Source organism: Enoplosus armatus, chromosome 8 (genome assembly GCF_043641665.1).
Source record: "Enoplosus armatus isolate fEnoArm2 chromosome 8, fEnoArm2.hap1, whole genome shotgun sequence".
NCBI lineage: Eukaryota > Metazoa > Chordata > Actinopteri > Centrarchiformes > Enoplosidae > Enoplosus > Enoplosus armatus.
This window is the reverse complement of record NC_092187.1, coordinates 24,107,213-24,134,511: the sequence shown is the minus strand read 5'-3', so window position 1 is coordinate 24,134,511 and position 27,299 is coordinate 24,107,213. Positions and strand designations below refer to the sequence as shown.

Genomic DNA, 27,299 nt, shown 5'->3' with positions numbered 1-27,299 from the left:
GTCTGTCACTATCAATTTAATGTTTAATAAACATTGCTTCAGACATTCATGTCCCTCTCAGGATGAATTGTGACAACTTTGGTGATCCCCCGTAATTGGGTTAAAATGCCAATGTATCCAGTAAACACCTGCAGTCCCATCAGCCTCAGCGATACCTTGTGTTCAGTGCTAATTAGCAATTATTAGAATGCTAACATTTAACGGCGAACATGGAAATCAATTTAGCTGCTAAATATCGGCCTGTTAGCATTGTCATTGTGAACATGTTAGAATAGTGACGTTAGCATTTAGCTCAGAACAATGCGGCTCTAAAAATATATAAACCGCTAGCTGTAGACTCTTAGTCTCGTTGTTATATGTGATGCACACACTGCAGCAGTATGTTGGATAAAACTGAATTACTGCACCAAACTGTTTACTTAGTGGAACTTATGTAATAAGATTTCAGCTATTTGAACTACGACGATTGTTTCCAGCTGACTAGAGGTTATCACAAATGATCACAAGTTTTATTGCAGTTGTGTAGTTAATAGATAGCAAAATCCCAAAATGTGTACAGAATAAATTGTAATGTTTGTCTTTTGGTTTCCATCAATGAGAGAAGAGTTTCTGTGATTGACTCACTCACAACTGAGATTCTTCCTACTGTATCAGACACGTGTTAGCTGCCTTACGTTGCAACTCACATGTGAAACTACTATTAGTCATTAGTCTAAACTGAGATGCCCCCCCCCCACCTTTGCTATACCTCTCTTATTCGGTCCTTTCTATGCATTCAACACAGCATATCCACCACATACAGAGCATGACTCAAGATTTGAGGTATTGTAGGTGTTGCAGTTGCTACTACCAGTCCGTGCAGAGCCAGTTCTCTGACTAAACCTCGTGCTGGCGTCGGCTCAGGTAGCAGGGATAGGTAATAGTCTGATGAGGTAAGTTTGTTTCTAAATGTAGCCTGCCTTACCTTCACTTCCCTGGTTCAAGCTGCTACATGCTTTGCATCTGCTGACTCACAAACAAAAAGCTGTTGTGGTTGAGCTAACGTTTCGCTGGGTGTGTAGCAAATGATGTGTGGGCTTTTATTGCTATTTTTGTGAAGACCAATGTCAGTTTTTAACCATTGTAGTGAGGACATTTTGGCCATTGCTCACTACTGAGACACTGTCTGGGTGTCTCCCAGTGTCCCAGCACGTCCAGCCGATATCCCCACTGCCCTCCCTACAAGACTTCCTACAGCGTTTCCTCTCAAAGCTGTGATCATATTTTGTTATTAGCTCGATCAAAATATTCTAAAATGTAATTTTCCTTTTTGAACCACTTTTTCTAAACTTATTCAAAAATGGACAAGGAGGACAGTTCATGAGAAAGGACAGCAGTGCTCAGGAAAATCTGAACTAAACTTTAGACTCGGTATTGGCCTCAAAACACGTGTCTGTGGGGGTGTGAGGACAGTTAACGGTCAAATAATTGCGTCTATGCTAATGAAGACGACAAAATGAAAAGGCGTCAAGTTGTAACAATTTTAATTTTCTGTCATAAACATGATCAAGCACAAGAAAAGCCTTTCACAACACAAGGAGAGACAGAGAAAGAGCATCATTTTACAGAGATGATAGATGGCATCTGTTTTCACCTTCACGTCGCAGAAGGGAGAACAAAAACAAACAAAAAAAAGCAAGAATAAAAACTTGGTTCAACTTGTTTTTTTTATAGTGATAAAAGCTACAAAAAACTAACAATGTTCAAATCCTCTTGAGAACATACAGAATTATAATACAGAAACACTACAATACTTTTATCTCCCCCTCCCAACCCCCCCCCCCCCCCCCCCCCCCCCCCCCCCCCCCCCCCCATCTCAGCCTCTCAATTACTCCTGAAGCCGAGGGCAGTATGATCACAGATGAACAAATATCGAGTACTGTACACAGACACGAGTCATCACTGCTCCACTGAAACCAGAACTTTGTCAGGAGAGCGCAGGCCAGCCGCCATCGTACATCTACAGCCCCAATCTGCAGGCTTTTATACATTTAGGCTGTATCAATGAAGTACGGGAATATAAGCTCTTTAAGTGACCGCTAAAAGCCTTCTTCTTGGTGTCTGTTGTGAGTGCGATGGTGGTGATTTCACATCAGAAGCCATACTAGAAACCTGACTTCAATTTTGGCACCTAGGGTGACTCTACAGTATCTGCATCACTAGTGAGAGACAAATAGAAATTGCAAGTGACGGGATGCTCTTATTTGTCATTTTTGCAGAAAAAAAAACAAAACTACTTCTGTTTGTCAGCTTGGCTCACAATCAGCCAATCAGTAGTCAGTTCATTTGTACAAAATTGTTCAAGCGTTTGTTCAAAATCTCAAAGTCGGATAGCAGATTGGGGCTTTCAGCAGACTTCACGAAACTCTGTTCTCTCCTGTCTAACTGTTAAGAAGGCTGTAAGTGTGTGTGTGTGTGTGTGTGTGTGTGTGTGTGTCAGTTTGGGTGGAGTATGTTATGTGCGCACACGTGTCAGCTTTGCATGTACCATAAATTCTCCAATATACAATCATCGGAGACTTTATTACTAATTTCTCATAACAACTGTTCACCATGAATGCAAACTCAACACTTCCTCCATCTGCACATTAAAAGGGCTCCAGATTGTCAGGGGGCAACCTTTTATTGTGAAACATCAACAGGAAGTGTTGCTGTCATTGACGGCAGCTCAAGATAATGAAAACATGGCGAAGTAGAACAGATCAGAAGGAATGAACCGGTGCGAACTGTTGGTTCAGGCACCAGGAACATATTTGTTTTTTAAGAATTACTTGTTGTAATTGTTCTTAATTTGAGAATTTACAGCGTATTTATGTGTAAGACTTTTATAAGTGTGTGTGTGTGTGTGTGTGTGTGTGTGTGTGTAGGGTGGGTTATCAACATCAGCAAGAGAAGCTGCTGGGTGTATTTTACAGAGGGAATTGTACATTCTCTGGTTCAATTCAACGGCATTCTGCTCACCAGGAGTAAAGGTGATAGTGGAGGGTGGATGGAACCTAAGTAAGACACCAACTTTGTCTCTCTGATGCTGTTACACAATCCTCCAATAGACAACTTTACAGCGGCCATTTTGCGACCCTTCCGATTTGTTTACTCTCAATCGATGTATCAGACTTATTACGTCATTACATGTCCAGGTTTGATCAGATATGTCCAGGTCGCAAAATGTCGCTATATACATATATATATATATATATATATAGTTGAACTCCTTGCACAGTAGTGGAAATCCGTCATCAGGAGGTACACGTTTCTGAGGAATGTTGGTTTGCTGACAGAATTAGGCTTATTTGGATCAGATGTCTTTTATTGTGACGACTCAACTTTGTTTTCTTTTTTTGCTTCCTTTTTCTTTAGTAAGTTTTTGGTTTTTATAAGAAATCTTAGAAAAATGTGACACCTTTGAGAGGAGTTTGCACCCAACAGCCTGTCTCCTCTGTCCTCGTGCTATCTAGCAGGAGTTACCTCGAAGCACATCTTCTTTTTGGTTGTTGAACATGTTGCACAGCAAAAAAGTTGACATTTTTCCAACACCACAAAACGCCTCAGAGATACTCCAAAGTCATACGTTTTTTTTTATCTTCCACAGGCAAAATCTGTTTTTGAGACATTTTAGAAACCATGAAGATTTGCGAGGAAACAGAGAGGTGAAAATGTGACTGACTTTTGAAGGGCCAAGTCAAATCAATATTGTATATTGTAGAAGGATCGCCCGGGCTCTGATGGTCAACAGCTGTGAGCTGAGTGATCTATTATTGTTATCTATGACAAATCAATAAAGAGGGAAAACAACGTCCGGATGACAACCATGCAGAACAGAGCCAGCTCATGTTTGACTGACGTTAATGGAAAGTGTGAAAAACTTGTGTATCATGTTTAAAGTAGCAAAGGCTCCAGATGGTTTCCCAAAAAATAAAAATAAATTAAAAAACATAAAAAAAAAACCAATACACTTACTTTAAAGAAAAGTTTTACTTCTTAAGCTACTTGTCCGCCTCTGAAGAGCTCAGACGTCACGCCATGGCAGTCCCACAAGAACGCTACACAGGAACTCTTTTACCCATAATGCCACATTCTAAAGGCAGTTTTACAGCCAGACAAAACTTCTCCCAACTAATCTACAGTAACACACTGTAAACATGTTTTTAAAGACCAACACAAGAAAGCGGCCTGACTGTTTGTTATCCTTGATGTTGAACCTTTTAAATACGGTCCGAAAAACCATTCGAATCCCTGTTGTTAGCTGCCGATACAAATCAAGTGATCACATATGCTAACCAGGCAGTGGTAGATGTTCCCAGGAAGGAGGATATCATGCTCACTAACCAGCTGGACCCCCAGTGTCTCACGAACTTTATATTTACATGCAAACTAGTGAGACAGAAGCTGAGAAATGACTCCTAACATTTTTAAATAAGTCCCTGAATCGACCTGCCAGGCTGTTACAGTGCAATCAGGGTTAATAACACAGTAATACAGTTTTAAAGATTAGCAAAACCCGTCCTTCATTTTTGGATTCCTGGGAAAAAACTACTTCGTTAAAAACCTCATCAGCTTATTTACAAGCGTATCATCTCAAAAACATGGGAAACATAAATATACAATATCCGTATAAACAGCGTTTTTCCAACGTAAAGACTCAACATATTCCTGGACTGAGACGGACGGGTCAGCATGTGTCGCGGCGTTTTCCTGGTTAACATTATGGGATGTAGCACATTACTACGAAGCAGTAATAAAAGTACAAAAGATTCTCTGACATAATTAGCCTGGTTTTACATGAGTGTGTGTGTGAGGGCAGACGAGGTGACTGATGGAGCTGTATTTTCTGCTTTTAAAAAAAACTAAATATTCTATTACTTACATTTACAGCTGCTTCAGAGTTCATACAGTATATACTGGCTGGTGGCAGCAGTTTTAAGACAATAATGTAGTTTCTTTTAATAAATAATTTGTCAAGCTGTAGGTTTGAGGCGTTTCATTTCTCTCCACGTTCCCGTCTGTCTGTACGCAACTACAAGAGGTCGGAGGTCAAAAGCCCTTTTAGAAATTGTGTCAAGAGCCACAAAAAGAAAAAATCACATTTTCACCTTTGTGTTTACACTCTGGGGGATTTCTGACTGTACAGACAGAGAGCAGTTTTAGATGCAGTCACGTCTGGAGCTGCATGTGGAGGACAGGTGGCGACGTTGGGATTTCCTCTCTCTCCGCTGGCCAGACGGTGACTCTAATGTGGATTCAGACGGTCCCATGTCTGCCAGCTCTAGGTGGTCTGCAGGGAAGTGAAGAGAAGACACAGTGAGGATCACAACAACAACAACAACAACAACACAGCATCGTAGAAAAAATCTTGGACACCTCATTTACAAATGTAGCAGGAAGGGATTTTTATCTTGGCTGCAAAGAACAGAAGAGGTGACTCATCGTCTCGCCTCGCTTCCACAGTTTCCGTTGCTTACTCGGACCGACCAGCCACCTGTTTTGTGTTTTTTACTGCATGCATGGCAACTTCATGACAGGCTGACATTTACATAGGTGGCTCTCTTTGCCGCCAATAGACTTTGTGATGATGAAACATATTGACTTTGTAGGTGTCTCCATGTGTTGTGGGATTGCCTTGTCAAAGGTTGTGCGGAGGATAAACAATAAACATCTGTCTTCATTCTAACTTTCGCTGCTTATTTTGGGTCAAGCTTTATGTGCTGTGTGGAAATTTAAAACTAACCTCAACAATCGCATCTATAATTCATTATGAAGTGTAAAAGAGCAACATACAAAAACAACACACACAGGCGTCACGGTGCATCAGGATACGCCTCTCTCATATTCCCCTGAGTTAACTCTCAGACTCCACTGTTTCAGCTGAGTCTAACTAATAAACTGGCAACTGAGTGTGTACCTCCAAATATGTACACATATATATGTACACACAGTTGGATTTGGTTAACTTACAGCTAAAGAGAAGAGAATGGTTGACAGAGACTTAAAGTCTGAGCTGCTATTTACGTCTTCAGTAGGAACAAACAGGCTCAGGAGTTGGGACAGTACTGAGAGACGTGACGTTAAAGACATTGGGTACTATGATGAGCAGTGGCCTGACCTCTGCACTCTGCCTCTGCATCTTGTGCACGGAGCAGGACGCCGGGTCTTTCTCCCCCGAGCCGTCACGTTCTGACTCGCGCTCCCGCTTTCCTGTGATACCGCCTCTGGTGTGCAGCAGGAGTCCTGAATGTGCCAGCAGGCAGGAAGAAAAAACTTTATCACCATCGGAAAGACTGTACGAGGTGGATGTGTGAGCACTAAGTCAAGTAAATGTGAGGTCTAGCTGGATGAATCTTCTGTGAAGAACCTGATGCTGGTGACCACAACTGGGGAGGACTAGAGTCGCCCTTTTGTGGCAGCATTCATAAACAAATGCCTTGATTTCATCTGAAATTTTGTTTTATACTTTAAGATTAATTATTATTTAAAAACAAATTTGTGCTTGATCAACTTATAAAAACCCCATCAGCATATATCATTTCTATCAAACGCTAGACTTGACAGTTGCACCATCATCCTTCCTGTGTCCTACCTGGGTGTTGAGGCACAGCAAACTCGTGGTAGAGTCGGCTGCTGGTGATGGTCTGGCTGGCGTCTGGCACTGAGAGGTATCCTGCAACACACACATCAAACAGACACTCTGAACGTTGTGCTTTGTGAAAGGGCTCAGCAGTTACCTATCACGTACTCATAACATGATAAATCACCCGCAAAGAAATGAAAACAACATGTACTGTATTTAGCTTATTTAAAAACTGACTGGCACAAGTCATGCCAGTAGGCTTTTTAAAGAGTAATTTAATACAAGACTCACTTTTTCGAGTTAGTAAATTATGTATACATCCACCTTATTACACTATCAGTTGATCCTGGTCCCATCCACCCCCCACCCACTTCATATAAGTACAGCAATCAACTGTGATCACTGTGGACATTATGAAGGTGTACTTTGCAAAGACATGGACAGAGTGAGAGCATGCAACTAAGAGAAGTAGAAGTAAAACTACTACTTATTTATTTATGGAATTATTAAACAGAGACATTAATATACATAGCTGTTAGCCAAGAGGCTATTTTGCATCTGTAGTCCCTGCTGCTTTTTTTGCTAAAGCCTCGCTGAGCTAGCAGTTGACTGAACCACCGTCTTGGCAGTCAGTTCCAAGGAAGCTGAGGTCCTACTAGGCCGTTACTGTCTAAATGCATAAGCTACTTGTCGGATGGTGCAGTCAGGAACAATGCTGCTGTAGTGACGATGGAAAGGCTTTGCTTTTTCAAACATGCAATTAGCAAAATATGCACAAAACGCAGACCGAATGTAAAGTGCTACGAATGCTAACAGGACACCCCCATGTCAGCAGATGACCTACCATGCTGTTGATGTTGTTGTTGCGGTTGCAGTCGGTGCTGCTGTTGTCCAGCACTGCTAGACTGGTTCTGTTCTTCATTGTCAAAGTTGAGTAAAATGTTCCCGCTGCCGTTACCCGCTGCAACGGAGCTCCCCGACACTCCAGGCACTGAAACAAGAAAGACACAGACTGATTGCCACACCGTTTCTATGACCAACTATGATTACAAGAAAATGTGTGAAACATCTTCTTTTTTTTAATCATAAAACTGACTTACAATGTGAGTTGTTGTTGTTGTTGTTGGTCCCTGGCTGCTGCTCTCCAGGAGAGTAGGCCATCATTCCTCCGTTCCCATTCCCATTGGTGGACGGCACTGATGCCAACAGGCCTGAAAGACACAAACACATATACACATATTTGTTTTTCCATCTCGAGAAGAGAGGAGATTTATCCTGAAGACAGATTTTTATTCCTCAGAGTAAGAAGAGTCCATTCGGCCATTTAACAGGGCCAGGCGAATGCAGTTGACGGCCTGACAGGAAGTCTGGAGTGCTCCATCCAACAAGTTTGTTTTCAGTGTGTCACGAGTATTACAGCCTCAAGGAGCAGCTAGCATAGCAGCTAGCATGGCTCTACAGCCTTTAGTCTTGTTAATGTATCGATGTCTTACCCAGTCCCCGGTATCGGCTAAGTTGCTGGTAGATCTGCTTCATCCTCTCGATGTTGAGCCTGCTCGCCTCTGCGTGGTGCACCATGGGCTTCGGGTAATGGACGCCGATTATGCACTTGGCGGCCGCCTGCACGGATTCCGGAGCATTCCACGGGTCGTAGATGAACTTAGCAGGGAAACCTCGGAGGATAGGTAAGTATCGTCTGGAAGCACAGGGAGACATTAGATTTGCCGGCTTGTGTCAACAGGGCGCGAGAGGATACAGAGGAACTCAGGGGCAACAGTGATGCAGGGATGCAAAAGGTTATTCTTTTAAAAACAGGTTGTCCAATATCTTACAGTAGTTGCAACAGAAGTGAACATATTACTAGAAAAACTCACTATTTCAAATGCAGTACAATAGTATTTTTGTAATCTCATAATATATTATGCATACATCTGTTAAGATATTAAGTTTTTTTTTCATCCTGAGAACATTATAACTGAATCATTGTGCTACATGATCACGATTTCAGTTGTAATTTTACAGCCTCTATGTAGTGAAATGCAGTACATGTAGTGTTAAATATGTAACTGATAAGAGCATGCTGGTCTTCAGCACATGCTTGCAAGTATTATGGAAAATAGCTGCTACAAAATGAACAACCACAACACTGCACAGTATGGCTACCGTACGGACTTCAGGAGATTCTGGCACTGAAGTGAGTTACCATCACAGTGCACACTGAGGACTGTAGTTCACAACGTGGTGGAAAAACGAGGGGCTGTGGTCCCGATCAACATTTACTGTAAGTTGGTGTGATAGCAGCCACACCGCAGATAAAAAAAAGACGTGATCCTCCGAGAGCTGAAGCCAATAAAACACTGACTGAAACCAGACAGAGAAGTCAACATCTCACGGGACCATTCCAACCTTCTGAACATGGTGTTTATTCCCTTGGGCTGTCGTGGATTTGCTCCACGTGACAAAGAAAGGCCACCTACCTACTGCACTTGGTCCGACCTTACCGGGTCCGAGGAGGGGAGACAGACAGGACAGAGGAGGGGGGCAAGTGGAACTGTGGGAAGTGCAGCGCTGACAGGCAGAGAGAGGGGGGGGGGGTGCGGGCGGTGCAGCCTTGTGGACCCGACAAACACACACACAACGCTCGGCGCTCCGGTTGCTACGGAGACCGCCACGTTGCCAGAGTGATCACTGCCGACTGGGTTGATGATGCTAGGAGACTTCTACTGTAACACGCGGTTAGAAAGCAGAGTGTAGTGACCCTCCCCCCACCCTGACCAGAGCAGGTGTATAGTGGACCAGTTCTGCCATCGAGACATCTGTTTTTTTTTTTCCTTGTCTTTCCTTCTTTAACGCCACTGAAAAAAAATATTCATTCAAAAACTACTTTCTTGTCTTCCCCTCTGGCTGCTCTTTGATCAAGGACGGCAGCGGCGGCTAAAAAACGCCCCCGTATCTGAATATTTAACATATTTAATATTTAACTCTTCTTAAAGCTCAGCGCTCACGTCCGTCTGTCCTCAGCTGTCAGTCTCAAAAAAAGTGACTAAAGCTAAATATCTACTTAAAATACTACTGAAAGTTCCTAGTCGATGACAGAAGTCTTCCATTATACCTCACAGCTCCAGGCCCCCCAACCTCCCCCTCCCACGATCAGACAGTGGTGGACTGAGAAAAGAGCTCATGCCTGCCCCCCCTGTCCCAGACTGTGGCGGTTGTCTTTTAAGTGGCCAGCGGGCTCAAAGCCCCACTGCTGACTGTCCCCTCCCACAACCGCAGCAACACACTCTGGGCTGGCCCACTAGGGGGCCCCCTCATTTCACCAAAAGGAACCACAAACCATTTGCCAGGAAGATCCGTGACCTGCCAGTGGCAAGCGGTCCTACAGAGGACAGCGGGTGGTGTGTCAGGAGGACTCTGTGCTGAGTGTAGGTGACGAGGAGTGTGTGTGTGTGTGTGTGTGTGTGTGCAGTTATAAAGTGAAACTGTGGGTTTTCTGAGAGGGAGATGGTATGTGAGAGGTGGTGCATTCAGATACAACACAAAATAAGCTTGTATATAGTTTGAACGGCTACAAATTGGACCTTGAATATTGTTTCACTCTGTTTATTGATAACCATGGATGTGTTTCCTCGCTGGGCAGAATGGGGCTCGTGTGTGAAGCAAATTTTGGCATTTTTAGATATCATCATTTCCACTACTTGATGTTTTCCAGCTCCTGCGGTAGTCTCTAGTTTCCGGTTTCTATTTCTAGTTAAAAGATTTTTAATTAGACAGAATGCTCCTTCACTGCAGTTTACGTGACCTAAAGCAAATCTGCATCCATTGACTTCAATTCACATCTTTCTACTGACTTTCTTAGAAGCATGCTGCTTTTTTTTTGTGCTGCATCTGAATGCAATTTGGGGCTATGCATGTCTGACAGAAGTTCTGTCTGTGTGTGTTTGTCAGTGCCTATATTAACCAGCCACTGCTCCAGGTCCACCTGAACCGGCAAGGCTGCATTCACATAAGCAGAACACCACTGAACATTTCACAAAGGGTCGGATGAGGGGCTTTGCCCAGCACCTGGACAACGGACTGCCTCGGGTGGCACGGCGCAGGTAACAAGTACCGGCGCCAGCAGAACTACAGCTGGTCCAACACCTCTCCTCACTACCCTCTGGGATATGCTTCATAGTCCTCTACCTAACAAATGCAGACAAGGCATTCGCATTTCCCAACCAAGCGGTTAGAATCCCTTTTGACGAAATGAGACGCTACCGAGTTACAAACCTGCCCAGAGGGTGCTGCTGGGGCGCGAGCAAAGTCCCGTCCCTCAGGGTTGCGCAGGTAAGTAAAAACAAACGATCACCTATTTCTCAACTCGGTCCCCGACTTCCATCCAAGGCAGCCCTGGCTAGCAGCCAGGCTGCACCTGGATGGGGGGGTGAGGGTAGGTGTGAGAACGGACAATCATCTTAAAAGCAATCAGCTACAATTTACGAAGAGGAGAGGGATAGCATAACTTTTCCCCCAATCCCCCAAAAACACAAACACAGAGCCACATCCAGAGAAAGAAGAATGACTCTACGCCTTTGCAGTAAAAATCATCTGGTCAACAGTCAACAAATCAACTAAAGATACGGTACGGATACAAAATCACCAAAGGGACATTCACAAACAATTAAAAGGCACGCAAAGAAGTACACTGTGAACACTGAAATTATTACAGAAGACATGCCTGATTCCAAAAACTAAAGTGCTGAAGTTTTGACAGAAAAGAAAATGGACCGATGGGCAAAAATAAAAAGAGGAGAGGAGGGAAGGATGTTTATTCTTTTTCATTCACTTACCCAGAGATCTGGAGGTCCCCTTTTATCCCTCCATCTTTCTCTGTTTAGTCTGGTAAATTAAACCTGTGATGGTGTATGAGCTGTGTGTGTGTGTGTGTGTGTGTGTGTGTGTGTGTCTCTATTTGTGGTCATTGCAATAGCTGACTGAACTCAGGACGTGGTGACATTTGTTTTCTTAAATGTTTTAAAATATCTCATTGAGTGTGGGAAATACCAGGTACTATGAAGTGATACCAACAATAGCATTATGAGATATTACATGTGACAAATTCACATATATTCATTTCTAAAGCTCCTTTGAGACACTGAACCTGCAATCATTTTGTATATGCACATGTGTACAGATGTGTGTCTGGTTCCCTGGTTTCCCTGTGTGTGCGTAGTCCAGAGAGACAGAGGGAGGCAGGGTGCCTTCCAGGTGCGGTGGGTGGGGGGGGGCGGGGGGCGATGCCTGGAAATGTACCCACCTGATGAAGTCCCCGTTGGGGTCGGTGCGGCGTCCGAAGCCCACGGGACAGTAGCAGTGGAAAAACTGCTGGAAAAATGAACTGCAGGACAGCCACATCCAGCTGCCTGCGTTCACGCTCCAGTCTGCATCTAGAAGCAGCTCCTCAAAGACCTGCAACACAAAGACAACACATGATCCAGATGTTTGTTTTGTCACGGGTCTAACAGAGAACGGGCACAGGGGACAAACTCTGATGGATATGCGGGAGGTTGTGAATTTCTAGCCTCTCTTTGAGGAGACACCTCCACTCCATCCCTCCCCTCCACCCGGTACTGTAATTCCTGCATCCTCACCTTCATCCCTTCCTCCCAGCTGATCCACAGGTCCCCCCTGGTGAGAAAGCAGGCCACTGCATGCCTGGCCAGGTGATGGATCCAGCCCTCCTGCCTCAACTGAGTCATGATGGCGTCTATCCAGGGGAAACCTGTCTTAGCCTCGGCCCACTTGGCGAGCGCTTTGGGGTTTTTGTCCCAGGGGATGCGGACGCAGATGGAGTTCCCCTCCATCTTGTCAAAGCGTGGGTTGTTGGTCGCCGCGGTGTAGAAGAACTCCCGCCACAGTAACTGACCGTACAGAGAGAGTGGAGGGGAGCTGTTCTTTTTCACCTGAATGAAAATAAACACAGAGACTTTAGGTTAAGTACAAAACGTTACGGTGGTAGTAAGGGAACTTCCAGACAAGATAAATATACATCTTGGTACACAAACATGCCGGCTGACTTTTTCACAGCATATTTAACTGGATGTTTAAAAGGATGTTTAATTGTATGTTGTTGTTTAAAGCTACTTTAATTACATGTATTACAAGGTATTTCCCACACTGTCCATAGCAGTTGATATAAACAGTTTCACTCAAAGTGAGCAGCACTGGAGGAGTTGTGGGCTCACCTTGCGGTAGAGGTCTGTGAGCTTGAAGTAGAAAAGGCGACAGGAGAGGCAGCCGAAGCGCAGGTAGGGGCTGAGGCCTGTCGGGCTGGCCAGCAGCGAGTTGGCGTTCATCCTGGGACGCTCGAAATTAGCAACCCACGCCTGGAAAATACAGAGACAGGGTTAGGGTTATAAGAAAGGTCATCATTTTAAAGAACATGATTAAATAAAACTTACAGTTTAGTTTCTGAATATAGTCGTATGACATTGGCTTTATATTACATGACAGATATCAGTCTGTAAAACCTGCAGTAAGAGAATTATTCACTTGAGGGTCTAAAAAAAAGGTGTCTATGTCAAAGAAAACCCAAAGTATGTTCCCCAAGTGTCCCAACAGGAGGTGCAGTACTGACTTTTCTCTCCAGATGGCGCTCTATCCTCGTCAGAGCCTCAGTCTCTCCCCCCGGCCACACAGCTGAAGGCAGGCCCTCGATGTCGAAGCCTGAAAACATTCATCTGAATCACCCTCCTGGCTTACAAACAATGTTGGATGAGTCAGCAGTCCTTCAGCTGTGTCAGTCAGTTATGTCATGAACGTTAAATTAAAATCTTATACGACACGTAGCTGCGTCCGGACAGTCCACTGTAAAACTTACTGTATGTAAGTATAGTTCAGTGAGACTGTTTGGTGTTCAGGACATATGTGAAACATTGCGTAGTTGTGTAGTAGTGGAGTACTCATAAAGTGAACAAACCTTTTCTAGCACCTCCTAAATCACATTGCAGAATTTACATTCATAAATAAACTCTATACTGAATGTTTGTACATGATTTATTTATACTTCTACACGGGACCTATCTTAGATCATGTTGTGTGGTAGAACTAACACTGTGAGCAGCAGATGGCTGCAGCACTGCAACAGTGTGAATGGAAAGTGGCCCTCTGTGGCTGCAAAGCAGACATCTTGACTGGCTGAACGTAAGAGGGTTAGCATGCTACCTGGCTAATTTAAGGCACAAATGACAGCTTGCGTGGAATAAACCTTTACAGAGAGACACCTGCACTGAAGGTTTTAGAGCGTTAACACCTTAAATATAGTTATTTATTTGTGAAATAGTTGCACAGGTGTCGGCGGCAGATGGCTTTAAAGCAGTTAATGGTATGAATGGACTGTAACCTTTTGTTAATGGAAACTAGACATCTGGATAGAAACTCAAAGAAGGAGTCACCTGACTAATCCGATTGTGTGGGTTTAGAGGAGATGCCTTTAAATAGAGAAACTTGGTTGACCTCTTGAGAAGGGTCAGTGAGCGCACAGTGTGAATCTTGGAAGGGATTTTCAAGTCTTTTTGACATTTGATCAGATTTTAGGCATCATATGATGAATTAATTCTAGTTAAAATGTAATTCTTGTCTTTCAATGACGATTTGTTTTATTTAGCCAAAGTTCTGCTGAGACAACATTTAAACACTGAAGCATTTCAGATGTTTGGTTTGAACATAAGACGATCATATTTTCTGGAGATTATGTTTGAAAAAGAAGAGGTCGTGTTATATTTGAGTACTTGGTAATTCCACATTTACAACATCAGATATCCCCTGTGAAAGCAGAGGGTAGAGGTGCAACACCGGCACATTATGGGTCGTATGTAGCCTTAATGTTGCTAGGCTAGTGAGTTTCTTCAAGTCCATTTATTGTGTGTCAGTCCTAAAGGTTTTTAGGAAATCCAGTATAAGCTACAGGGGTTTTGGACAAGGCCTAATAGTACCTGGGGAGAGTCTGTCCAGGTCTGTGCTGGTCTAAGTGCAGGGGAGTGTGTGTTGGTTTTCTCACCCAGCTCCTCCAGGGACGGGACCCCGTACTTGTCTCCGTGGTCATCAGAGATGGGGGTGACACACCGACCCATCAGGGCGTCCGACAGCGTCTCCACGGGCATCTCAGGAGGGTCCAGTCGACTGATCAGGGTCTGGAAACGCTTGTAGGTGAGAGGAGGCTGCCCGCCATTCAGCTCTATGATCCTGGGGAGGGGCAGAGACGGGGACTGGTCAAATTTGAATCTAAAATCACATCTACTCGACTCATTTTGCATTTGATGCCATTGGCTAATCCAGAACTACTGTTACCGACACATTTAAAATAAGTAAAGATTATTATTATTGTCATGAGGGAGATCACTTTGTTCCATTTCTTGTTGCCGTGAGAAAAGCTTTTGGTTTAAAGATGCTCTGATCAGTCAAATGAATTCCAAATGGTCAATCAGCTGTTCTAAAATCAGAAGAAATCAGACAAATAACTAAAAAGGAAAGCAGGGAATACACCCTCTAACACCCTGAAGACGTAAGGCATTACAGAGTGTAATCCAGCCCTGCCTCCAGTGAATTACAGTTGTGTGTGTGTGTTTGTATTTTCCTCACTTGTCCAGGTCGTAGAGGGTGTGTGATATCTTGACGCTGACCTCCACCCCTGCCTCCATGGCCAGCTTCTTGATGGCGGCGTCTCTCTCCTTGCCGAAAGGCTCAGAATCGTATTCAAAGGTCAGCCGAGAGATCTTCCACTCCTGAGACACAGAGAGAGAAGTTACCATAAAGACTTTCCATACAGAGTTTATCTGACCAACCATATTCAATTTGCAGTGACATAAAACAGCAAAAGGCTGCAGATCATAACGTCCGATCATAAGCCGGAAACAGCAACTCAATGGCAATTTCTGCTTGACGAATGACTTTAAATGAGATTATTAGATCTGCTGTCCTGTTGACGCTGACCTTAAAGAGTCGGGGGAAGACGTTGGCCGGTTGGCCCCTGATGACAAAAAGGCGAGAGTTGAGCTTCCGAAGGCTGGCGTCCAGATCCTCCAAACACTGGAGGAGAAACCTGAAGAGGGAAAACAAAGAGGAGGTGGAGGCAGAAGGAAGAGGACAACAAATGTATTACTGAGACTTTGATTATACTCTGCAGTCATGAAGCAAACACTGCTTTTTGGTCCTGACTGTGACTAAATTACCATAATCAACACGGACATGAAATGGTCTGCCCGAGGAGGATGACCTTTATAGAAAAGAAAATATAAAAGCGCTGTGTGTTCAGACACGAACTACTACAAACTACTGTGAAAGGTTAGAGAGAGTTTTGGTGTTTCTGCACGAAGGTCGTTTGTGACGCACACTTCCTCCAAACGGACCAATCACAGCTTCCGGTCAGGAATGTTTTAAAGAGTAGTTACTGACGCTGGCAGATGATGCTGACAGCAGTCCCTGACCTCCCAGCGTGGACATGCAGTGCCTGCGTGTCACAACTTTTGATTTGTTTGTATTTCGGAGCGTCACAAAACTGGTTCAGTTTTCCTTCTGTGATCTCGGTTAAATTCGATCAGATCAGCTTCGTCATTCCAGGAAATGTGTCTCTGTCTAATTTGAGCTTGTTTTAATATTATTGGAGTAGTATTTTACAAGTTGTGGCTAAAACTGAAGTGTAAATCTGAGTGTTTATCGATCTCCTCATCTACGTCTTGGCAAGACAGTGAATACATGTATTTACCAAAATGTTGAACTATGCCTTTAAAAGCAGTAGCCCAATATAAGACGAGCAGGATTAGCCTCTTATGATATATAATATAACTCATATTCATCTGCAACACTTGGGACATAACCAGTGCAACCACCATCTTGTAGCTTTAGCAGTAAACATCTCCACTGGGGACGTTAGGTTGGCTAAGTGCCTTGCTCGATGGTTCAACAAAGGGACACGCTGAGGGAAAGCAGATACTTCCCCCTCATTCCTCCAAGGTTTTGGTCTTCGACACAAACGTTTGCTCCTTTTCCATCATAAAGCAATGTTTAGTTGTTGATTAAGCAATGGAAGGACAAAGGGTGGTTAGACAGACTACACTGACTGCAGGCTGCCTGGCATCACATCCAAATTTCCTACCGACGCTGCCACACTGTGTGTGTGTGTGTGTGTGTTCACTTCACTTCTGGAAATTTTGAATCATCACTGAGGCAGGACGACTTAAAATCTAATTCACTGAAAGCTTTGATTTGAAACAAGTTCTGTTATTTCAGCTCCGCCTCAGCTGCGGACGCTGGTGGCTGATTAATTAGAGTACCGTGGATCTATTACCATGGTTACCACTGATTCAAACAAAGTACAATTGTGTCAGTTTATATGGTTGATCCATCCAAGAGTACAGAGGGATAAAACGTAATCCCTCCAGGATCATGGCACAGCAGTAAGAATAACACTGGAGCACGGTACAAAGTGGCACATGTGTGTGATGTGCAGCGGTGTCCGCACAAGATAGCGAGGCACCAAACGTCACAGTGCAGCAGTGCAAAGCTACTAAATACTGCACATCTCAGCGAAGAGCCGAAAGAAAGCCCGTTAGCTTCTTAGCATTAGCTTCCCGTCTCTATTACGATTGATTCTCCACTTTCATCATTAGTTTACAAAGTTCTGAATGGTCTTAGTCTGTCCTTGTATACTCCCAACTGTTGCCTCAGGTCATTGAACAGGATCATCTACAGCATCAAACAACAGCGGTTGTAAAACTGAGAAACAGCTCGTCCATGAACATCTGATGTGCAACGACTGGAAGTTCCTCTAAGAAACATTTGAAGTAGTCTGTAGTCTCACTGAGGTTTTTAATTTTATTCTTGCCTGTTTTATAGCATTTTAAGGTTTGCCTTTGCCACCTTTTAATTTGTCACTTTAAATGTTTTATACAATTGGATATCATAGGTGTTCAATTGATTTGAGATCTGGACACTGGGAAGGTCACAGCATATGATTCACCTTATTTCACATTTCATTAAATCATTCAGCGAAGCCTCAAGTCGTGTCCCATTTGTTGTGTTTCTCCGTTCATGTTTCCATGTATTTAGTTTATTTAATTGAACACTGTCATAGTTATAAAACAGTCTTGTTCAAGCAGCTATAATCGCTATTATATACATTATAATAACAATGTATGAAATGACAATATGACAACCCACTGTGCTCTACCGAGAGACTGGATAGAGGAGCCATATCAACTTTAACGGTGTCGATGTTATCGCAGGTTTGAGCAGTAATTGTATAACGTGGTAACGATAATTCACCACTGTCACAATAATACAACAGCACATCAAAGCTGACGTGAGGACTCCCTTTATAGAGCTAATGATCACTGTGTGGCATCTCTCACTACATTTCGGCCCGGCAACAGGCATCACGTCATGAGCAGAGGTCAAAGTGTTGAGCACTAGCCATCTAGACTGGGTTGTGTTTGACCTGCAGTCCTGATCATTAGCAGAATCTGGCGGGATCAGACAGCCAGGCAGCCAGACCATGTTCTGGCCGCTCAGTTCTGTTCCCTCCTGTCTGACCCCGTTAGCCTGATCATTAAACCAAAGGAGGGCCTGCTCACAGGCAAAGCCCCATTTGCTCCCAATCCGCACACAGACGGGCAGGCAGAGCCGGGCTGCAAGGTCGCACACACTCGAGGCACGTGCTGCTTATGCATGAGGTAGTCAAGAGTTGTGAAGCCTGTGGAGGAACTTCCACAACTGACCGTCTGGGTTTGGTCTTTTTGTAGACCAGCTCAGACGGCAGACGTACTCTGGGTTCAAATGGTAATTCTAATTTTAGTCTTTGGATTTCAAGAAAATAAGCTTATTATAAGCACATAGTTGGTCAGCTAGACAAACTGTAATAATGAAATATGATGATTCTTTAACCACATATAAACAGAGGGCTTTCCAGACCGCAGGAAAACTCAAAGCTGATGTATTTAAGGATATTTCCTGTCAGTGAATCCAAAAAAAAGCATTGGCTGCACGGCTTAAATACTTTAGCTTTTTCTGACAGGTTGCAACAACATTACTGCGTGTTGATCATTTGAGTCATTTCATACAGAGGCGGGCATGAGCTAAAGTGACAGATCAGATCACGTAAAAATGTGTGTCAATAAGCTTTATTGTCACACAACAACATTCTTAAACTGCCATCTGCCCTAAAAAAGGACACAGCTAACACGTCATCACAACATCGTAACTGTTGATTTATATTTGTTCTAACTGCCTTTCCCACACTTACAGTCAACTCTTCAAGTCAGTAAACAGTATTGAGGGCTCGACCTCAGAGTCCTCAGTGGTGCAAACCGTGTTTATGTCTGAAGGAAAAGTCAGCGAATCTGTTTTTCTGAAGACGTCATCAACACCATGGAAACAAAACAAAACCAGGTTGTGCATTTCTTTGCTTTTAGTCACAAAGTCAACAGTTAGTCCGGATAATGTTTTAATCTTATTCTTCTGGCTGCCCTCCTTTTTCCTCAGTGGACACCGAGTCGTGAAACAATATCAACAAATCTTTTTGGATGGCAAGCGATCAGCTGTTATATGTGTGTGTGTGTGTCCACATGCATTCAAGCAAATCCTTTCTTGTGCATGTGTGTGTGTCTGTGCACATGAGCACAAGCCCAAACGTGAATGTGTGTGTGTGTGTGTGTGTACACCTATGAGGAGTGTGCATGTGTTAATGCGTGAGCGGTAGTGCATTTTTCCACATTTGTGAGCCTCTGATTGTGTTTGTGTGTGTGTGTGTGTGTTGCTGGGTTGGCCACTTCCTCTTGATGTTCCTGGCTGCCTGCCTGTGTGTGTGTGTGTGTGTGTGTGTGTGTGTGTGTGTGTGTGTGTGTGTGTTTTTGTGTGTGTGTGTGCGTGGTCATGCATCAATCCTTATATAACTGCTAACTGCTCTGGCCTACATCTGCTGGAACACACACACACACACACACACACACACACACACACACACACACACACACACACACACACACACACACACACACACACACACACACACACACACACTCTGTGTCTCAGCAGAGGAGAGAGAACAGTAACTGAAGCACTGTGTAAGAACCCTCTAAAGTCAACTTTACTTTGCTTTTTAATGGAAATGACCCACCAAACTTTCCTCAACAGCAAAAGATGCTGAACATGAATCTGAAGGGGTCCATTTCATTGTTATTCCTGCATAGATAAATGTTGTCTAAACACTTTGAGAAACATCTGAAGACGTGCGTAACCTCAGATTTTGCGTGTTTGAGCAGATAATGAAGGCCGACGTGTTTGACTGTCGAACAGATGTACTGTGCGCTGTCTTATCTTTGCACCTCAAGTGTTTTCCTGCGTGTATCCGCTGGGTAAGAGGCCACACGGGAAAGCCGCCTCAGAAGTAGGTCACCATCACATAACCACTTACAAGTTTCATGCACTGGCACACTAACCTACATCTGTTGCACGGCCTTTTCTCACATTTTCCCCAAGACTGAAAATCAATTGATTACCCTATCTTTTATTGGTTTCTGCTGCGGCGCTCAAGCATTGCGATGTTATATATATCACCATGGTGGGGACACAGAGTACTTCTTAATCTGTTGTTTTCTCACTGTGGCTCTGGCTCTTTCTATCATTAAAATGCACATTTAACAAGAGTCTCTGAGGTAAAAACCTTTTTATTTGAGTTGTTAAAACAAGTTTGGTCAGAAAACGACTGACAATGCAGCCTGAATCTATAAAAGATGTTGGTAACACACTATCCCCAGTACAAGGAAAGAGAAGGTAATATTCTCCCTCTAAATCTAGAAGGCCTGATAGGTTTTAAGTGAATGAAAAGTTGTTCCAAGTTTATCAGTTGTAAAAGGTTAGACCTTGTTTTTCGGTCACGCAAGCAGAACCTACGTTATAGAGAGCTCTCTCTTTCAGCATATTGTTATCGAAAATGGCTCGAGAACACTGAGGAAATGGGTCAGATATGCATAAAGGCGAAAAAATTGAGCAAACAAGTACTTGGAACACAACTCAATACACCTGCATTAATTACAGGCATTTCAAATAATGAGATATAATAGCGTAATTTATGAAGGATTAAAACTTGAGAGTAATACAACACGACTAACTGTTGGTCACAGTCGAAAACTGTGAAAATACGGAAACTTAATAGTGGAGGTGGGGCTTGGATAATGATAATGAATGAAGATGTGATTAGAATTTTTGGTGAGGTGGAAACTAGAGCTACACTGATAGATCTGCCAGGCTGATGCACATGGGAAGATATATCGTCAGCCCATGAGGAACAAAAAGTAATTTAGAATCAGTGTCACAATCACATAGTGAGTCCACTGGAGAGCACTCATAAGATGATTTCCAACTGAAAAATGTCCTTGTGTGTATCTTAGTCACAAAAAACCCCAAAAACAAATCTAAGGGACCTGTATCAAGAGTGTTTGTGTGTGCCTGTACAAAAAGAAATTGCAGATACGTCATTGGATTTATTTTTACTATCAATATCGACCTCCAGTAAGGCAGTTGGATTGTACACGCCACTAATATTACACATTATAATATACTTTATGTATCATAAACAATACGTATAGTTTACTGAGCAATGGCACTGAGTTTGAAAGACTTCGCAGGAATGGTCTAACAAAAAGATGCTATAGAGTGGCATCATGGGAAATGTAGGATCCAGTGTTTAAGGAGCTCGACCCACACAAGAGACTACAAGTCTGGATATCTTCTGCTGCATGAATTTTGACCATTGTTTTTTTAATCCGGCTCTTGTAAGTCAAGCTGCCAACAAAACAACCCGGACCTGCAGGTGTCGGCGCAGCTGGACAGCTTTTAGTGTCATTGTCCGAGCCTGTGTTGACTTTTAGTGCTGCAGACATCCGTTTGGTTTACAGTGTCTATATATGGGACACACTGAATGATTTTGAATTTTAAAATGCAATTACCCCCCAGTGTGCATAACATGGGGCATGAGAATATAACACGTCTGTGTGCAGAGATCAGTGACCTCAATTCTGTTACTTTAACCTCCGTGCATCATCTTGTGACCCGTTATGCATCTTTTTAGCTGCCGCAGATAAAAAGTGTTTTTGTAGCCTCGAGTCTGACCGCAGTGTGTTTGTTGTTCGTCACTGCCTCAGCCCAGATAAGTGGGGCACATTCAGCAATTTCCTGCCCACTTCAATTGAAAATGTGAAATAAGATGCCCACTTTTCAGATGACAAAGTTATCAGACTCAGAGCTTTACCAACATAAAGGACACATATTCCCCACACTAAATGCTATCTTTCCAGCACAATGAATATGAATCATGACGCTTTTTCCTTCCTGAGAACTACTGAATCACTTAAAATTGGTCCATTAAAGACTTGTGCTGTGCAAAGAGGCACTGTTCAAACACAAAGAACTACATTTTAAATTCTAGTCAAGTCTTAAGTCCCAAATGGAGGGTAACCCATGGAGGTATGAGGACGTGTTTAAAATGATGCAAAAGACAATTAGACTTCCATTTCATGTAAACTTGCATACTGAATATTCTATGAATTTTATTTCATATTTTATGAATTTCCTAATCATTTTCTGGGAGGTTTCCTAGAAAGAACGATGTCATTTTCTACTAATAAATATAGAGCAGATAGAGACAAAGTTATAAAACAGTTATTTTAGTAAGAGTAAATTTTAACTAAAAGCACGTTCAGTGAGCTGCGGTGCTAGGATGCTAAAATCCTAATGACTGGAGAAAGTGACGCCGCCGCCGCCACCGATCTGCTCGCACTTTTAGTATCACGATCAGCTGGACAGCAGTGGGTCACTGACTTCATCATTGACTATTCCTGAGCGGGGACTACAAATAGCAAACACGGGCCAGCGAGCAATGAACGCTGGAGTGATATCGACTCTCCTCCCCTGCGGAGCAGATATGACGGTTTACAAACAGACACGACGCTCACGTGAACTCACACACATTCCCCAACGCGGGGGCCGAGGTAATCTAACAAGACACACACCACCAGTCTGCAGACACACACACACACACACACACACACAGCCTATTTACACACCAGTTCATCCCTGCAGCTTGTACACCTTTTCTAATAACCTACTTCTCCCCAAGAGTCTGCTCCGTTGGGAGACGGTGGACTCCTGCTGTAACCTATTCATCCAGTCACCGAGCCCTAAGTCTACCTGCTGACTGACCTCTATATTGAGGATTAAGTGAACGGAGAATAAAACAAAAAGGCACCCTGTGGCTGTGAAACCAGCTGAGCAGGTGGAGTCTTTTTTTAAAAATAATCTTTTGTCATCTGTGGTGCGTTCAAAACCACAACTAATAGCCAAAAACAAGTCTTAACAAGTCTCAATGATTTAGATGATCCAAATTCTGACTTTTTGAAGTTTGCCAGACAATGAGGAAAAGTCTCCCCTCACCAACCTGACCATTTGAAATCTAAAAGCCTTCGATTCAACAAATAAAATTTCAAAAGCAGAGAAATGCTGACATCATGTTGTGTGGTGAAGCACTGCAGCTCCTATTTCTCCTCCCAGCTCCTCATTATGTATGAGTCACAGCTTCCAGCTTCTTCTGTGACTGACGATCGTCATTATTGTACTGAAGGAATACACACTGTGCAGTTCACGGTATGAATGTACTGAATACAAAGACTATATACATCATTTTCCCCTTATTGCTTGTGCAAATTATTTTCTAACATGCAATGACAGTTTTTGGCCACTAGGGGCCAGCAGAAACAAGCTGTGGACACAACATTGATCACCTTTTAAGTTGATATGATGAACTTATTGGCAGACAGTTGCTTATTTACACATCCAGCATCCAGTTATGGAGCAACATGATCATTTATTTGGAGACGTGTTTGTGTCACCTGATGAGTGCAAGTCCAGTATTCGCTCTCTTCACTCTGATTTTGGTCTCTACCAACTCCTGAGGGAAACATCTGGCTCTGCAGCTGCTAAATGCTCCACTATGTTCACCAGCTTGTCTCACCAGCAGGTCGCGTACATCGATTGTAGCTGCTTTAAAAAGTTTGACTTGTTGCTAATTTGTCAAGATAAAACATCCATTTAAGTAAGAGTTGTGAGTGTTCATGGTCCTCGATTATAGGGCTGAGTGATATGACTGAAATCTATACCATGATATATTAATAAATAACACTTTTCTGATAGACATATCATGATATGGCAACAACTGTTTTTAAATGTAATATGTTTGGAATCATTGATTAAAACCAGTACGGTGACCCTTTAAAACTAAGGGGTGTTTCTCTGCTTTCCTCTTAATCATCTCATCACCTGTTTACCTGCTGACCAACAGGTTGGAAACCACATATTTAGACAAAACAATTGCGTAAGCTGGCTCCACGATGTGATCAGATGATACATCACGATATGATTCTACTCAGGGTGCTTTCAGACAGCGAGTGCTTGTAGTCTGTATACAACTTCTATACAAAAGCAAACCCCAAAAATCTAAATCTTAAAAAAAAAAACCCAACCCAACAATAACAAAAATCATCTTACCGCCACCTGTTGACCCCGACGTTGGAGGAGCCTGCGAACCAAGGGTCCAGGAAGTAAACACAGCGCACTGTGCCTGCCCCTCTGACTGCCTCTCGTAGCGCAGGGTTGTCATGGAGACGGAGGCCCTTCCGGAACCAGTGGATTGAATTTGGGGCCATCTTACTCTGAACGAAGAAGAAGAAGAAGAAGAAGAAGAATCACTGAGGTGGTCAAAGCAAACAGGGAAGGAAGTGACTGAATGGTGGTGAAATGCTGAATGAGGACGACGGCTCCGTATGGACACAGCAGAACGTGATGTGTCCATTTCACTCACCGATAGTACAAAACTGAATGTCTCCCAACAGGAGAGATAACCGAAGCATCCAAGTTGAGACGGCTGCCAACAGTGTGGGATGTGCCAAGAATAGAACGATCTGAACAGCACCAGCATCACACCGCTGTGGCCAAAGAGTTTTTATGCGTTTTATTGTTGGCAGAGACATTTTTAGACGTTTGGCGCTCGTTGAAATAGACCAAAACAAAAATAAAACTCAACTTTCAGAGTGCCAACGCATCAAGAGATGACACGTCTTAGGCCTGGGGATATTCATATATACAAAATAATCTGTTGATTAGTCGAGAGACGTTTATTAGAAGTAACTATGTAATCATGATCTAAAATCAGAAATACATCATGATATCAATTTATTTTGTAATTTAGTCATTTTTCCAGATGAGAAACTAAAACTAGAAACTAACTAAACATTAAGGTACTTCATCACATTGATAGAAAAATCGCACAAATATAAAATTGTTTTAATTGCAGGTTAATGCACTAGATGTACTGTATATCCTGACTGACTGAGGCCTGAGTCCTTGTTGGCCAGCGTGCTTCATTCAAAGTGCGAAAGTACATTTCCAAGCTGCTACGGTCTGAATTGATCTGCCTTGGGTTCGCTTTAAATAGGGCCACTGCTTACTTTAAAGCTACGGTGCTGCTGCCTCCTAAAACGCTCCTGGCCGGACCAACACTTCATCCAGGGTGATGACAAGAGTCTTGTGCAAGGAAGTTTGAGCCATACTGGGAACTGTCTAGGGAGCTTTCATACATCGTCAGCACAGAGAACTAAGGCCTAGAGAGGAAAAAGCTAAACCAAAACAAGGGTTGAATAAAATGCTGTTTGCTCTCAGAGCTGTTCCCAGAGCTGGTGTGGATCCTGGTTTACTGCAGAGCACAATCATTTGTCAGAAATGAACATAAACCCTCACACTCTCTGCCACATTGCTGATTTTTACAGCGTGACAATTTCTCTGGCACAGTAGCACAAACCCAACAGAAGGCCACCAGATTTTTAGGTGAGCCTCGGTGACGTCAAAAACATTTGTCACGAGAGTTGGGAATACTCATGTCTTATCTGCTAATTTACAATACCCCTCCACACTAACAGTACTTTAAAATAGCTGAAAATATCTGCTAATACTTGAGCCTTACAAGTGTTACATAGTAATTAGGTCATTGTCAATTCACAACCAATTCAATTAATAATGATTTATAATCATTACTGGCAAATGTAGCTATCTTAATGATATATTAGGGAATATTGTGAAAGTTCACTTAATGTGACCTTCATTTAAATGAAAATTACACAGCTCTGCTCCACTGTAAACACAAGCGTCCTGGTTCCACGGTTCTGATCTTAATATCAGTAATTCATCGGTTCACTTGACATTTAAACACAATAATATTTCAGGCAGGTGATTGTTTTAAAAAGGTGGTTTGTTGCTAAGTCACAGTGGTGGCTCCTGTGACTTCTGCAAAGGGAAATTAGGTCACACCGTCTATTCTGAATGGGAGGCTGATGGTGTATCTCCCTCATGTGAACTTCACCCAGAAACCAAATAACGCTACAGACAAAGAGCTGCTGGACATGTCAGAGTGGAATTTATGAGTCTAAACAGCTCTCGAAAAAACAAATGACTTGAAAGTTCAAGTCTCTGGCAAGGACCAAAACGGGGTCAGCAGAGCAATGCTTATGTAAGTGGTGGCGCTGTTTATAAAAGTATAGCCGGTTTTCCATTCAAGGAATAGCCTCAAAGCTACCAAAAAGACCCGTCTTACCTTGTGTTGGCTCCCTGGAGGTGATCTTTATGTCCAGCCCAAAGAAAGAAGCATTTCCTCCCTTAGTTTTGGTGTACCGGGTGGGTGCCTGTAGCCACAGCCGGGGAAGCCTCTTGTCTCTCTGTACCTGCTTACAGCCGCTGCACTACTTTGTTTCATAAGAGTTTGACTCACTGCGCATGCCCTGTTCTCTTAGGACACTCTCATGCTGCGTTCAAAGCACAACAGTTAAAACAATAATCGAGGGCCCATTTGTCGAAAGTGTCACGTCAGAGCAGTTATTGATGTTTTCAGTAATCGATAACTGAAAACACAAAACATGAGCGCGTGTAATATTATTTTTAGGATTGGTGATGAAATATCACGAAAACCATTAAGTTCATTTGAAATATTTCGTTTTATCTAAAAAAAGAAATGCAGCATTTCGTGTAATTGTACGTTGGTATTTTGTCGGTAACGATGATAACAGAATCAGAGAACTTACAAAACATGAAAATGAGCTCGATTTGTTGCCTGAGACCCTACGTGAACTGTAATATAACATTAGAAAAGTCTGATCTTTCATCTTCCCCGCAGTCCTCGAACGCAGCACTAGCCTTGTCAAACGTGAACGGCGACGTGCTTCCAATGCGGCGTTCCCATTGGTTGGTTTGACGTCACATGTGCGGTGCAGGTCACGTTTGAAAGGCGTGTAAATGCGGAAGTCCATTTTACGGCAGGAATCGGCTTGTTGAACGGTGAAAGATCATTTCATTAAAAAGCGCGTCTTCCCTCGTTGGCTCTGCTCCAGTTTGTGCTTTCTTTAAAGGAAGACGTGACCTTCTAGATCCACACAAACACCATAAACATAACTTTTATTTTGCTTTATTTTTTACTGCAAATATAGAAGTGAAGAGATATACTTATAGATGGCTAGATAACGTCAGCTTTGTGATTTTATTTTTATTTTTTATTTTTTAAATATTATCTCTTCTACTGCGTTGTTCAGCTCCAGGTCTTTTTTGGTAAGTCTAAAATCAT

The 27,299-nt window shown here is 43.0% G+C and overlaps 1 protein-coding gene across 1 annotated transcript; it reads right to left on the bottom strand.

Moving 5' to 3' along the window:
• Positions 1-1,855: 1,855 nt before the first annotated feature.
• LOC139289410 (cryptochrome-1-like) lies at positions 1,856-26,374 on the bottom strand. The gene is made up of 15 exons (XM_070911011.1): positions 26,280-26,374; positions 24,182-24,345; positions 15,578-15,686; positions 15,227-15,369; positions 14,646-14,830; positions 13,224-13,312; positions 12,832-12,972; positions 12,238-12,549; positions 11,904-12,055; positions 8,098-8,300; positions 7,705-7,815; positions 7,449-7,595; positions 6,614-6,694; positions 6,140-6,264; positions 1,856-5,311 (listed from the first exon to the last, which is right to left on the bottom strand). The coding sequence occupies exons 2-15, from the start codon at positions 24,337-24,339 to the stop codon at positions 5,303-5,305; spliced, it is 1,965 nt and encodes a 654-aa protein (XP_070767112.1). The 5' UTR covers positions 24,340-24,345; positions 26,280-26,374; the 3' UTR covers positions 1,856-5,302.
• Between the last annotated feature and the right edge of the window lie 925 nt (positions 26,375-27,299).

Excerpts from the sequence above, each read along its gene's own strand:
- LOC139289410 (XM_070911011.1), bottom strand. The coding sequence starts at position 24,339 with ATGGCCCCAAATTCAATCCACTGGTTCCGGAAGGGCCTCCGTCTCCAT. Across the intron at positions 12,973-13,223 it reads AGCGCCATCTGGAGAGAAAA|GCGTGGGTTGCTAATTTCGA; the intron begins GTCAGTACTGCA and ends TGTATTTTCCAG. Across the intron at positions 8,301-11,903 it reads CCCAACGGGGACTTCATCAG|ACGATACTTACCTATCCTCC; the intron begins GTGGGTACATTT and ends CTGTGCTTCCAG.